The sequence below is a fragment of the Ranitomeya imitator genome, chromosome 3, assembly GCF_032444005.1.
Source record: "Ranitomeya imitator isolate aRanImi1 chromosome 3, aRanImi1.pri, whole genome shotgun sequence".
NCBI lineage: Eukaryota > Metazoa > Chordata > Amphibia > Anura > Dendrobatidae > Ranitomeya > Ranitomeya imitator.
The window spans coordinates 32,615,416-32,630,282 of record NC_091284.1 but is presented as its reverse complement, the minus strand read 5'-3'; the positions used below and the strand labels follow the sequence as shown (position 1 = coordinate 32,630,282).

At 48.4% G+C, this 14,867-nt stretch overlaps 1 protein-coding gene across 6 annotated transcripts in view; it reads left to right on the top strand.

The window, feature by feature from the left end:
- The window catches only part of IGSF5 (immunoglobulin superfamily member 5), a 104,986-nt gene that overhangs the window by 30,871 nt on the left and 59,248 nt on the right, over positions 1–14,867 (top strand). For 4 of the 6 annotated variants that reach the window (XR_011319751.1, XR_011319750.1, XM_069760720.1 and 1 more), the window contains one exon: positions 6,561–6,637. The exons of the other annotated variants lie outside the window; for them this stretch is intronic. Coding sequence is in view for 2 of the 4 variants with exons in the window: in XM_069760720.1 (XP_069616821.1) it covers positions 6,583–6,637 (55 nt within the window). In the remaining 2 variants the exon portion in view is untranslated. The remainder of the gene's footprint in view (positions 1–6,560; positions 6,638–14,867) is intronic. 6 annotated transcript variants of the gene reach the window in all.

Here is a 14,867-nt window from a genome sequence, read left to right as displayed (position 1 = left end):
GTCCGCTATATCGGTCCTGTACTATAATAATGCCCTCCTTTCTGCCCCTTTACTATAATAATGTCCCCCATACTGGTCCTTTACTATAATAATGTCCTCCATCCCGCCCCCTTACTATAATCATGTCCCCATACCGGTCCTTCACTATAATAATGTCCTCCATCCTGCCCCTTTACTATAATAATGTCCCCAATATCAGTCCTTTACTATAATAATGAATGTCCTCCTTCCTGCCCCTTACTATAATAATGTCCCGCATACCGGTCCTTCACTATAATAATGTCCTCCATCCTGCCCCTTACTATAATAATGTCCCCCATACTGGTCCTTTACTATAATAATGTGCTCCATTCTGCCCCCTTACTATAATAATGTCCCCTATATCGGTCCTTTACTATAATAATGTCCTCATACCGGTCCTTTACTATAATAATAATGTCCTCCATCCTGCCCCTTTACTATAATAATGTCCCCTATATCGGTCCTTTACTATAATAATGTCCACCATCCTGGCTCCTTCCAGTAACTCTGTACCCCACCATGGGACCATTTCTGTAATAATCTCCCACATCTTGTCACCTTACTATAATAATGTCCTCCATCCCGCCCCTTACTATAATAATGTCCCCCATACCGGTTCTTTACTATAATAATGTCCTCCATCCTGCCCCTTTACTATAATAATGTCCTCTATGTTGGTCCTTTACTATAATAATGTCCTCCATCCTGCCCTTTTACTATAATAATGTCCCCGATATCGGTCCTTTACTATAATAATGTCCACCATCCTGGCTCCTTCCAGTAACTCTGTACCCCACCATGGGACCCTTTCTGTAATAATCTCCCACATCCTGTCACCTTACTATAATGATGTCCTCCATCCTGAGACAACTTCTAGTAATGTCAACAATCCTGGCTCCTTCCAGTAATAATGTTACCAACCCTGAGCCCTTCCAGACAAAATGTCCACAATCCTGGGTCCCATCCTGGTATAACGCCTGTTTATCCTGGGCCCCTTCTTGGTATAATGTCCCCTATAACGGGCCCCTTCCTGGTATAATGCCCTCATCCTGGGCCCCTTCCTGGTATAATGCCCCCCATCCTGGGCCCCTTCCTGGTATAATGCACCCCATCCTGGGCCCCTTCCTGGTATAATGCCCCCCATCCTGGGTCCCTTCTTGGTATAATGCCCCCCATCCTGGGTCTCTTCTTGGTATAATGCCCCCCACCCTGGGCCCCTTCCTGGTATAATGCCCCCCATCCTGGGCCCCTTCTTGGTATAATGCCCCCCATACTGGGCCCCTTCCTGGTATAATGCCCCCATCCTGGGCCCCTTCCTGGTATAATGCCCCCCATCCTGGGCCCCTTCCTGGTATAATGCCCCCATCCTGGGCCCCTTCTTGGTATAATGCCCCCCATACTGGGCCCCTTCCTGGTATAATGCCCCCATCCTGGGCCCCTTCTGTTCTTCTCCATCACATTTAAACCATAAATATATGATCATTTTGACCTTTCCCAGCTGCTACGCCATTCGCATGGCAGAATTTGGCAGTTGACATCAGTGTGTCGACGTTACTGTCATGCACCGCCCACGGGCAAGTCAACGTCTGCTGCTGCCAGCCTCTGATTGCCCGGTGGGATGCATTGCAGTGCAGGGATCTGGCGGGTCCTTGCGCCACAATACATTTCAGCTGAATGTATGTCCGAGGATGCAAATCCAAGTGATGAAATTGGCGTCGGCAGCCCCTTCCTGTCACAGTCGCACCCTGTGCAACCGTGATCATTGTGCCCCTATTGAAAACCCCTTATAAGTAATGCAGTTAGTACAAGTGGCCAAGAGGCGTGGGGGATGGGCAGTGACAGTGCATATTTCTGGTCCAGAAGAAGAGTGTTGTCAAGACTAATCAGTTGATAGCAGACTGCCTATACTATACCAGCACTCACTACTAGAATACTGCCCCCTAGTGACAAGAACATAAATAGACTGGGGTTGTCCTTTAAGTTCCTGCACAGAAGTTTGGTGTTTCTCCAATACTGTCCCTCATTGTCAGCACTCTCACATCCTGACAACCGACCGCTATCAGCCGCCACCATCTGCGAAACCTTTCGCAGTTTTACCACAAAATGACCTATTACTCTGACCTCTTCTCCTCCTCCGTGCTGTAATCCTTGGCCGTGGGCCCGATTTCAGGACTGTGATCTTGGGAAGGTCACTCCCTGCAGCCGGTGTGCCCGGTACTGTGCCCGGTACGGACAAGTCCTCAATCACAGCGGTCTGGGAGGCCGGAACGTACAGGCCAGACCTCTCCTTACAGCACGCTATCAATGAGGATGTAGCAGAGCTGGACTTGTCATTTAGCTGATTCCTTTCGGCTTTCTACATTGTATGTGTGATGGGGATGAAAAGTCACTTAACTTTTTAGGATTAATATGTAGGAAAAACCCGGCAGTTTTCTTCTAGATACAGCGCCACACTTATCCTTAGGCCATGCCTGGTATTGCAACTCAAGTCCACATTCCACTATATCTGCGGCAGGTGGATGTAGTTTTTTTTATAATCTATCAGATTGTAATAGAAAATGTTGAATTGCAAACATATCATAAAATGTTTAAATCTACGTAAAACATAATCTATATATATAAGAGGCATCGTGATTACTTGCTAATCCCGCCCCCTGCACAGTAGCTCCGCCCCACCACATCACCACACACAATCCCACCCCCACCACATTACCACACACAATCCCGCCCCCACCTCATTACCACACACAATCCCGCCCCCACCCCATTACCACACAGAATCCCGCCCCCACCCCATTACCACACACAATCCCGCCCTCACCCCATTACCACACACAATCCCGCCCCCACCCCATTACCACACACAATCCCGCCCTCACCCCATTACCACACACAATCCCGCCCCCACCCCATTACCACACACAATCCCGCCCCCACCCCATTACCACACACAATCCCGCCCCAACCCCATTACCACACACAATCCGGCCCTCACCCCATTACCACACACAATCCCGCCCCCACCCCATTACCACACACAATCCCGCCCCCCCACCACATCACCACACACAATCCCGCCTCCACCCCATCACCACACAAAATCCCGCCCCCACCCCATTACCACACACAATCCCGCCCTCACCCCATTACCACACACAATCCCGCCCCCACCCCATTACCACACACAATCCCGCCCCCACCCCATTACCACACACAATCCCGCCCCAACCCCATTACCACACACAATCCCGCCCTCACCCCATTACCACACACAATCCCGCCCCCACCCCATTACCACACACAATCCCGCCCCCCCACCACATCACCACACACAATCCCGCCTCCACCCCATCACCACACACAATCCCGCCCCCACCCCATTACCACACACAATCCCGCCCTCACCCCATTACCACACACAATCCCGCCCCCACCCCATTACCACACACAATCCCGCCCCCACCCCATTACCACACACAATCCCGCCCCCACCCCATTACCACATACAATCCCGCCCCCACCCCATTACCACACACAATCCCGCCCTCACCCCATTACCACACACAATCCCACCCCCACCCCATTACCACACACAATCCCGCCCCCACCCCATTACCACATACAATCCCGCCCCCACCCCATTACCACACACAATCCCGCCCTCACCCCATTACCACACACAATCCCACCCCCACCCCATTACCACACACAATCCCGCCCCCCCACCACATCACCACACACAATCCCACCCCCACCCCATTACCACACACAATCCCGCCCCCTACCACATCACCACATAATCCTGCCCCCCCACCACATCACCACACACAATCCTGCCTTCCACCACATTACCACACATAATCCCACCCACACCACATTACCACACATAATCCCACCCCCACCACATTACCACACATAATCCCACCCCCACCACATTACCACACATAATCCCACCCCCCACCACATTACCACACATAATCCCGCCCCCCCACCACATTACCACACATAATCCTGCCCCCCACCACATTACCACACATAATCCCACCCCCCACCACATCACCACACATAATCCCGCCCACCACATTACCACACATAATCCCACCCCCCACCACATCACCACACATAATCCCACCCCCCCACCACATCACCACACATAATCCTGCCCCCCACCACATTACCACACATAATCCCACCCCCCACCACATCACCACACATAATCCCGCCCACCACATTACCACACATAATCCTGCCCCCCCACATTACCACACGAGGCACCGTCTCCCCACATTACCACATGAGGCTCCGTCCCCACACATTACCACATGAGGCTCTGTCCCCACACATTACCACACAAGGCTCCATCCCCACACATTACCACACGAGGCTCCGTCCTCACACATTACCACACGAGGCTCCGTCCCCACATACAGTGGGGCAAAAAAGTATTTAGTCAGTCAGCAATAGTGCAAGTTCCACCACTTAAAAAGATGAGAGGCGTCTGTAATTTACATCATAGGTAGACCTCAACTATGGGAGACAAACTGAGAAAAAAAAATCCAGAAAATCACATTGTCTGTTTTTTTAACATTTTATTTGCATATTATGGTGGAAAATAAGTATTTGGTCAGAAACAAAATTTAATCTCAATACTTTGTAATATATCCTTTGTTGGCAATGACAGAGGTCAAACGTTTTCTGTAAGTCTTCACAAGGTTGCCACACACTGTTGTTGGTATGTTGGCCCATTCCTCCATGCAGATCTCCTCTAGAGCAGTGATGTTTTTGGCTTTTCGCTTGGCAACACGGACTTTCAACTCCCTCCAAAGGTTTTCTATGGGGTTGAGATCTGGAGACTGGCTAGGCCACTCCAGGACCTTGAAATGCTTCTTACGAAGCCACTCCTTCGTTGCCCTGGCGGTGTGCTTTGGATCATTGTCATGTTGAAAGACCCAGCCACGTTTCATCTTCAATGCCCTTGCTGATGGAAGGAGGTTTGCACTCAAAATCTCATGATACATGGCCCCATTCATTCTTTCATGTACGCGGATCAGTCGTCCTGGCCCCTTTGCAGAGAAACAGCCCCAAAGCATGATGTTTCCACCACCATGCTTTACAGTAGGTATGGTGTTTGATGGATACAACTCAGTATTCTTTTTCCTCCAAACACGACAAGTTGTGTTTCTACCAAACAGTTCCAGTTTGGTTTCATCAGACCATAGGACATTCTCCCAAAACTCCTCTGGATCATCCAAATGCTCTCTAGCAAACTTCAGACGGGCCCGGACATGTACTGGCTTAAGCAGTGGGACACGTCTGGCACTGCAGGATCTGAGTCCATGGCGGCGTAGTGTGTTACTTATGGTAGGCCTTGTTACATTGGTCCCAGCTCTCTGCAGTTCATTCACTAGGTCCCCCCGCGTGGTTCTGGGATTTTTGCTCACCGTTCTTGTGATCATTCTGACCCCACGGGGTGGGATTTTGCGTGGAGCCCCAGATCGAGGGAGATTATCAGTGTTCTTGTATGTCTTCCATTTTCTAATTATTGCTCCCACTGTTGATTTCTTCACTCCAAGCTGGTTGGCTATTGCAGATTCAGTCTTCCCAGCCTGGTGCAGGGCTACAATTTTTTTTCTGGTGTCCTTTGACAGCTCTTTGGTCTTCACCATAGTGGAGTTTGGAGTCAGACTGTTTGAGGGTGTGCACAGGTGTCTTTTTATACTGATAACAAGTTTAAACAGGTGCCATTACTACAGGTAATGAGAGGAGGAAAGAGGAGACTCTTAAAGAAGAAGTTACAGGTCTGTGAGAGCCAGAAATCTTGATTGTTTGTTTCTGACCAAATACTTATTTTCCACCATAATATGCAAATAAAATGTTAAAAAAACAGACAATGTGATTTTCTGGATTTTTTTTTTCTCAGTTTGTCTCCCATAGTTGAGGTCTACCTATGATGTAAATTACAGACGCCTCTCATCTTTTTAAGTGGTGGAACTTGCACTATTGCTGACTGACTAAATACTTTTTTGCCCCACTGTATTACCACACTAGGCTCCGTCCCCCACACATTACCACATAAGGCTCCGTCCCCACACATTACCACACAAGGCTCAGTCCTCACACATTACCACACGAGGCTCCGTTCCCACACACTACCACACGAGGCTCCGTCACCTCACATTACCACACGAGGCTCCGTCCCGACACATTACCACAAGAGGCTCCGTTCCCACACATTACCACACGAGGCTCCGTCACCTCACATTACCACACGAGGCTCCGTCCCAACACATTACCACAAGAGGCTCCGTCCTCACACATTACCACACGAGGCTCCATCCCCACACATTACCACATGAGGCTCCGTCCCCACACATTACCACACGTTAATTTACCACCTGCGTAAGCGCTATTGAATTTTGTCATTATTTACTTTTTAACCACTAGTAGCGTTAGTTAGATATCAATGAGCGTGCCGAGCGTCAGCTGGCTGGAAACCCCTAGTAATAGTAATAATAATCGTCATCATATTCTTGTTTCAGGAGGTGAAAGAATATAAATCTGATGGCCAGATACCAGAAGTATATTATATGGATAACCATTCTGTGCCTAATACAAGGTATTATATAGTTATATATTCCTTTACATAGGAGCAGTATTATAGTAGTTATATTCTTGTACATAGGGGCAGTATTATAGTAGTTATATTCTTGTACATAGGGGCAGTATTATAGTAGTTATATTCTTGCACATAGGGGCAGTATTATAGTAGTTATATTGTTGTACATAGGGGCAGTATTATAGTAGTTATATTCTTGTACATAGGGGCAGTATTATAGTAGTTATATTCTTGTACATAGGGGCAGTATTATAGTAGTTATATTGTTGTACATAGGGGCAGTATTATAGTAGTTATATTCTTGTACATAGGGGCAGTATTATAGTAGTTATATTCTTGTGCAGAGGAACAGTATTATAGTAGTTATATTCTTGTACATAGGAGCAGTATTATAGTAGTTATAGTCTTGTATATAGGAGCAGTATTATAGTAGTTATATTCTTGTACATAGGGCAGTATTATAGTAGTTAAATTTTTGTACATAGGGGCAGTATTATAGTAGTTATATTCTTGTACATTAGAGCAGTATTATAGTAGCTATATTCTTGTACATAGGGGCAATATTATAGTAGTTATATTCCTGTACATAGGGAGCAGTATTATAGGGGCAGTATTATAGTAGTTATATTCTTGTACATAGGGGCAGTATTATCGTAGTTATATACTTATACAGAGGAGCAGTATTATAGTAGTTATATTCTTGTACATAGGGGCAGCATTATAGCAATTATATTCTTGTACATAGGGCAGTATTATAGTAGTTATATTCTTGTACATAGGAGCAGTATTATAGTAGTTATATTCTTGTACATAGGGGGCAGTATTATAGTAGTTATAGTTTTGTACATAGGAGCAGTATTATAGTAGTTACATTCTTGTACATAGGAGCAGTATTATAGTAGTTATATTCTTGTACATAGGACAGTATTATAGTAGCTATATTCTTGCACATAGGAGCAGTGCTATAGTAGTTATATTCTTGTACATGGTGGCAGTATTATAGTAGTCATATTCTTGTACATAGGGGGCAGTATTATAGTAGTTATATCCTTGTCCATAGGAGAGGATAGACGTGTGTTTGTGAGCTCCCAGCAGGGCGGAGGCATGGCTTCTGACCCAGGGGGAGGGGAGGGAAGCTGGGCTGATGATCCAGGGGAAGCTCCCAGCCTGGAGTGTGGCCTGCAGCATGGACCTGATGGTAATGGAAAACTGGAAATGGTGGCTGGTGAGTCTTCCAAACCTGCTTGTTATGTTGCTCGACTGAGTACTAAAGTTACAAGGCAAAGTATTATTAAGCTGGAATTGAAAATCTGCAAATTAAAAAATGAAATCCAGAATGAGACTGATCCAAAAATAAAACTGATGAAAAGTGAGAGCCTGGATGACTGCAGACGAGAGCTGGCCATTCGGAAAGAAAACCTGGCCAAAAATGTAAACTCTGCCCAGAAAGGTAACTTGGGCTATGGGAAAAAAAAGGGGATCCAGAGCCGAGAAGGAGACTAGAAAAAGTAAAAGTTTAATTGGTAAAAAGGACATTAAAAATAAAACTGTGCACCGTGTGGAGCAAGGAAGTTCAGAAAGAAATGCAGAATTTATATCAGCCGCACAATGTGAGGGGTCTGAGGCAGTAGATAATGCTCCAGAGGAAAGTGTGTCAGCAAACGAGGGGTTAACTGCAGTGGACTTTGTGTGCAGCAATGAAGTGAGCACAGCTCCTGTGTGTGATAAAGAAAGTGCCCCCTGTACTGACTTTGTATGTGAGACCCCGCTCAGTGCTGTGTGTGAGACCCCGCTCACAGGTGCTCGCCTGTCTGCAATAGATATAAACACTATAATGGAGTCTGAACCCTCCATGTCAGTGAATGGAGACAATATTGTACATCAGTCAGTGGTAATGGAGTCTATGTCGTGCATGTCAGTGAATGGAGACCACACTGCAGTAATAATGGACTGTGAGCCGTCAGTAGTAATGGACTCTGAACCCTCCATGTCAGTGAATGGAGACTGCATTGTACAACAATCAGTAGTGGATCTGGATGGTTTTGCAGCACAAACAGTTGTCAGTAATCATGGGGCTGGAGGGGGCTCCGGCGCTGGTCCACCTGCGGCTGGGGAAGGCTCCGGCACTGATCCACCTGCGGCTGGGGAAGGCTCCGGCGCTGATCCACCTGCGGCTGGGGAAGGCTCCGGCGCTGATCCACCTGCGGCTGGGGAAGGCTCCGGCGCTGATCCACCTGCGGCTGGGGAAGGCTCCGGCGCTGATCCACCTGCGGCTGGGGAAGGCTCCGGCGCTGGTCCACCTGCGGCTGGGGAAGGCTCCGGCACTGATCCACCTGCGGCTGGGGAAGGCTCCGGCACTGATCCACCTGCGGCTGGGGAAGGCTCCGGCACTGATCCACCTGCGGCTGGGGAAGGCTCCGGCACTGATCCACCTGCGGCTGGGGAAGGCTCCGGCACTGATCCACCTGCGGCTGGGGAAGGCTCCGGCACTGATCCACCTGCGGCTGGGGAAGGCTCCGGCACTGATCCACCTGCGGCTGGGGAAGGCTCCGGCACTGATCCACCTGCGGCTGGGGAAGGCTCCGGCACTGATCCACCTGCGGCTGGGGAAGGCTCCGGCACTGATCCACCTGCGGCTGGGGAAGGCTCCGGCACTGATCCACCTGCGGCTGGGGAAGGCTCCGGCACTGATCCACCTGCGGCTGGGGAAGGCTCCGGCACTGATCCACCTGCGGCTGGGGAAGGCTCCGGCACTGATCCACCTGCGGCTGGGGAAGGCTCCGGCACTGATCCACCTGCGGCTGGGGAAGGCTCCGGCACTGATCCACCTGCGGCTGGGGAAGGCTCCGGCACTGATCCACCTGCGGCTGGGGAAGGCTCCGGCACTGATCCACCTGCGGCTGGGGAAGGCTCCGGCACTGATCCACCTGCGGCTGGGGAAGGCTCCGGCACTGATCCACCTGCGGCTGGGGAAGGCTCCGGCACTGATCCACCTGCGGCTGGGGAAGGCTCCGGCACTGATCCACCTGCGGCTGGGGAAGGCTCCGGCACTGATCCACCTGCGGCTGGGGAAGGCTCCGGCACTGATCCACCTGCGGCTGGGGAAGGCTCCGGCACTGACCCTTCTGCTGACCAACATCAGTTCAGGAGACTGTTCTCCAATGTCACAAGACTGATGAACCCTCCACCTCAGAGGAGGAACGCAGTTAGGATAAAGTACACGGGACCAGAGGAGAAGATCCCATCCAGAATCTATATTGGAAAAGTTCTTCTGAAAGAGTTTATGAAGTTTAAGGCGTCTGAGGTCTACGCTCTGATCCATGTTCCATCCAGCAGGATCTATGACATCAGCTTTAAGCTTCAGTGTGATCTGGATATGTTCTGGAACATCTATAATGACACCAGGGTAGATGAGATCTGGGATCATCTTCAGTGTATCCAGCTGTCTAAGCCGCAGGAGATAACGGCCACTGTTCTGTTCCAGTCTTAGGTGGTGGCGCTGGCAGATCTGCAGCACTGGCTGAGCCGACAATGCATGGTGAGAAGTCATCCTGAGAAGATCTATGATGAGGAGCAAATATGGAATGGAGGATATTCTGTGAAAATCCAGCTCCTACAAGAGAATGGTGTAACCAGACATCTGCCGCACTCCTTCTACCTGGGCTCAGAGAGGGGGATATGCTACTACCCCGGTCAGCCACGTCTGTGCCATAGATGTGGGGGCAGGCACCTTGCCATGAACTGCTCTCGGATCACGTGCTCATTATGTGGACAGTCCGGGCATACAAGGGACACATGCACAGAACCTGTTATCTGTAACTTGTGCACCGGACCCGGACATACGTTCCGTGATTGCCCATATGCAGAACATAACAAATATTATGGCCAGACCTCCTTGGAAATGACAGAAAAAGAAGTCGCCAGAGGTGCAGATGTTGTCCAAGAAGCTGGCACTGATGAGGTGACAAGCCATAGTAGCAGTCAACATGTTCCAGAGTCTGAGATACTACTAACGAATGCTGCACTACTAGGACCACCAGCCACTGAAGAAACACCTAAAGTGCCACCGGCCAGGGCTAAACCACCATCAGCCATTAAAGTAAGATCTAAGCACTGGTCAGCCACTAAAGGAAGGCATAAAATGCCAGTTACTAAGGAGAGACTTAAGGTGTCCAGGAAACCTGTTGCCAGACTGTCCAAGCTTCAGCCCAGCACATCTGTAGAAGCAGATAAACTGTCCGCAGTGTCTACTGTGGATGAGGAAGGTTTTGTGACTATAAAAAGAAAAAATGTCTTTGTGGATTCTTCCAGAAAATTCACAACAGTCCAGAAAACCTCTGAGCCTCCATTGTTGGCGATAAGTCCTGGACGTTACAATGTACTGGGACAAGATGACAAAGAAGAAGAGGCACAAATGGAGCAAGGTTCTTCATACATCATAGAAAATGCCTCTGATGAGATGGATCCTGATCCTCCCGTGTCCACAAAGAGATGGGGCACTGCAGGTGACAGCAGTGGAAGGAGGAAGAAGACCAGAAAGTCTAAGTAATCAGGATGCGGCTAAGAATAAGCTCCATTAATGTGAACAGTGTGAGGACTGGTAGCCGACGGCAGGCGATTTACCAGCGTTTGTCTGATGAGAGATCAGACGTCTTCTTCTTGCAGGAGACGTATCTGAAGTGCAATGCCCAGGTGTATGCAGCCAAGAGAGACTGGAGACTGGGTCCATCATTCTGGTCCTTCGGACTGGAGAGAAATGACGGTGTGGGGATCCTCTTTAATACCATGGATGTCCAGGTGGACAGAGTCCTGGAGATCTGTCCGGGCCGCTGTCTGTTGCTGGACTTTACATTGGATTCTATGCATTATAGAGCAATAAACATTTATGCTCCGCAGACGAGGAAAGAGCGGAGGGAGCTGTTTGATCATATGAAGCCATATTGCTTTACCTCTAAAGTGTTTATATTGTGTGGGGATTTTAATAATGTATCTAGTAATGTGGATAGATCCAGCAGTCACAAGAAACTGAGATATGATGAGACGTTTCTTAATAATATAATCCAGCAGGCCCATTTAGTAGACCCTTATGGTTCCTATTATACCAGGAAAACATACACATACCATATGGGGGGTAATGCCAGCAGAATAGACCGGGTGTATATAAAGAGGGAGGCGAGATGTTCTCATTACAGGATCAGCCCTCTGGAGTTCTCTGACCATTGTATGGTGAGTGTGACGCTTGATCTGGCCCAAGCTATGGTCTGTGGAAAGGGGTACTGGAAGGTGAATAGCTCTGGGATCCAAGATCCAGGGTTCAGAGAGGCCTTCACCACCTTCTATAATGATCGTAGGACCACCCAATGTATGTGTGATGACACAGCCGAGTGGTGGGAGACCATGAAAAGTGATATCAAGCAGTTTATTATACGAGCAGCCAGGAAGCATAGTAATATGGAGTATATGAGATACTCTGCCCTGAGACTGCAACTGAGCCGGCTATATAGCAGGATGAATGGCGGTGAGGAGGTGGACGGACGGAGCGTCAGCCATATAAAGCAGCGAATGAGGGAGCTGCAGTACGATCGCCTCAAGTCTCTTAAGGCAGAGGGACAGTTTGATAATTGGGGCGTTCATAACCCAGATCCCTTTATTGCCTGTAAAAACAGGGTCAGTAAGAAGCTAATCACTGGCTTGTTGGATGAGAATGGGGTGGAGCAGTCACAGCAGGAGAAAGTCCACAAGATCATTGGTGATTATTATAGAGATCTTTATAAAGGGTCTCATATCAATAAGGAGGACATTAAAGCCTATCTGAAGGGGGTGTCCCTACCAATGTTAGACCCAGCGCAGGCAGGTAGTATGGCCGCTCCGATAACTGAGGAGGAGGTGAAGAAGAGCATCGACTCCTTAAAGGCCAACAAGAGCCCGGGGCTGGACGGCCTGACCAGCGAGTTTTATAGAGAGTTCAGGGACTTATTAGCTCCGGACCTGGTGCAGGTCTATAATGATTGCCTCTCTGCAGGGAAGCTCTTAAAGTCCCAGTATAAGTCAGTTCTGGTTCTTTTGGCAAAAAAAGGAAATCTAAAAGATATAAAGAACTGGCGTCCATTGTCTTTGCTGAACACGGATTATAAAATTCTGGCCAAGATCTTGTATTATCGGCTGAGTGAGGTGGCGGGTGAGCTCATCATCGCCAACCAGACGTGTGGTGTGAAGGGTCGGACAATAGAGGACTCATTGTTGATGGTGAGAGAAGCTGTGACGTATATTAAGCAGCACCATGTGGGGGCTTATATTGTGGGCTTAGACCAGAGTAAAGCCTTTGATAGAGTCCACCATGACTACCTGTATCAAGTGTTGTTGCAGTATGGCCTCCCAGTGCGGTTTGTGCAATGGCTGCGGTTTTTGTATAAGGGAGCTGTAAGCCTGCCGTTGATTAATGGTCACTTGGCCGAGCCCTTCACGATCATGTCAGGGGTGAGGCAGGGATGTCCTCTTAGCCCATTGTTGTATGTCTTTAGTCTGGATCCTTTTCTCAGAAGGGTCCAGGATCACGGGGATTTCACAGGGCTGAGATGCCACCTGCAGAGTATGGTGGAGGATGTAAAGTTCTGTGCCTATGCTGATGATGTGTCGGTTGTGGTATCTTCTAAAGATGACTGTGTGGCTCTACAGCAGGAGATCACAGCCTTCTCCAATGTATCTAACTCCGCTGTGAACATGGAGAAGAGCGAGGCGCTGTGGTTGGGAGGTGACCATGATGTCTTCTCTGTGCCCTTCAGAACAGTTCAGGGTCAGATAAAGATTCTGGGAGTTGTGTTCGGTGCTGTAGATGATGGGAAGGTGAACTGAGAGGAGAAGCTGGTGGTGTGTGAGCGGAAGGTGCAGAGCTGGAAACACTGGAAGCTGACATATCTGGAGAAGATCCGCCTGCTGAAGACCTTCCTGCTCCCGCTCTTCCTCTATATCAGTGTGGTGTTCCCGGTGCCAGAAACGCTGCTCCCCAGACTTACCAATGTCTTCTTTCATTTTTTGTGGGGTAACAGAGTGAATGTGGTCAGGAGAAACATTGTCTATCTCCCTCATAAGGATGGTGGTCTCTCCATGCCTTGTCCAGAGCTCTTCTTTAATCTTTTGTTTCTTATGAAGAATTTTTCGTTTTGTAAGAATTCGGAGAAGGTGCCATGGTCTTGTTTGTTTAAGAGCCAGATCCAGCAGTTTGTGTCTGTGTGGTCAGTAGGGGACTCCATCAAGAGAATCTCAGGAAGAATAAAGAATAATGTTTCTTGGTATGGTGTCCACATAATAAGTAAGGTCATCAGATGGAGGATCCTGTATGATGACGTCAAGCAGCTCAGTAGAAAGGAGCTGTATAAGAATGTCCTGTCTTCTCACTTCAGTGTCCAGGTACAACTGAGGGGTGCCCCAAGTGTAGATGTAAAACAGGCTGCAAGAAACGTGCTAGATCCCAGAGTTCCCCCTCATATGAGAGATGTAGCATGGCTGGCGCTCCATGGTAAAATGTACGTTAGGGATAATCTAAAGTGCAGGAATGTGTCCGACAGATCCTGTCCCAGAGAAGAGTGCCCCCATATACTGGAGACCATGGAGCATCTGCTGTTAGTGTCCCTTTAGTATGCAGGTATGGGAGTCTGTGTCCTTGTCCCTAAAGATACCGCACCTGGTGAGACAGTCATATGGTCAGCTGCTGTACGGAGACTTTCAGCCTCAGCTCAGGGCGTATAACAGGAGCTTCCTGTATATAACAAATGTGGTGACCATCTACCACCTGTGGTGTGTGCGGTGCTGCCTGCTCATCAATAAGGAGGTCCTGTCCTGTGATACTGTCAGGTATAAGATTCTAGAAAGTCTCAAGGTCGTATATAAGAAGGATATGAGGAGGAACCCGGGTAATGTGACCTGGAGGAACATACATGTATCGGGATTTGTCAATGCTATCGTGCAAAAGTGATGTAACAACATTATGTATTTCCTTTGTTATTTATTGTCTTGTGATTTTAATGTAATATACAGTGGGGCAAAAAAGTATTTAGTCAGTCAGCAATAGTGCAAGTTCCACCACTTAAAAAGATGAGAGGCGTCTGTAATTTACATCATAGGTAGACCTCAACTATGGGAGACAAACTGAGAAAAAAAATCCAGAAAATCACATTGTCTGTTTTTTTATCATTTTTTTTGCATATTATGGTGGAAAATAAGTATTTGGTCA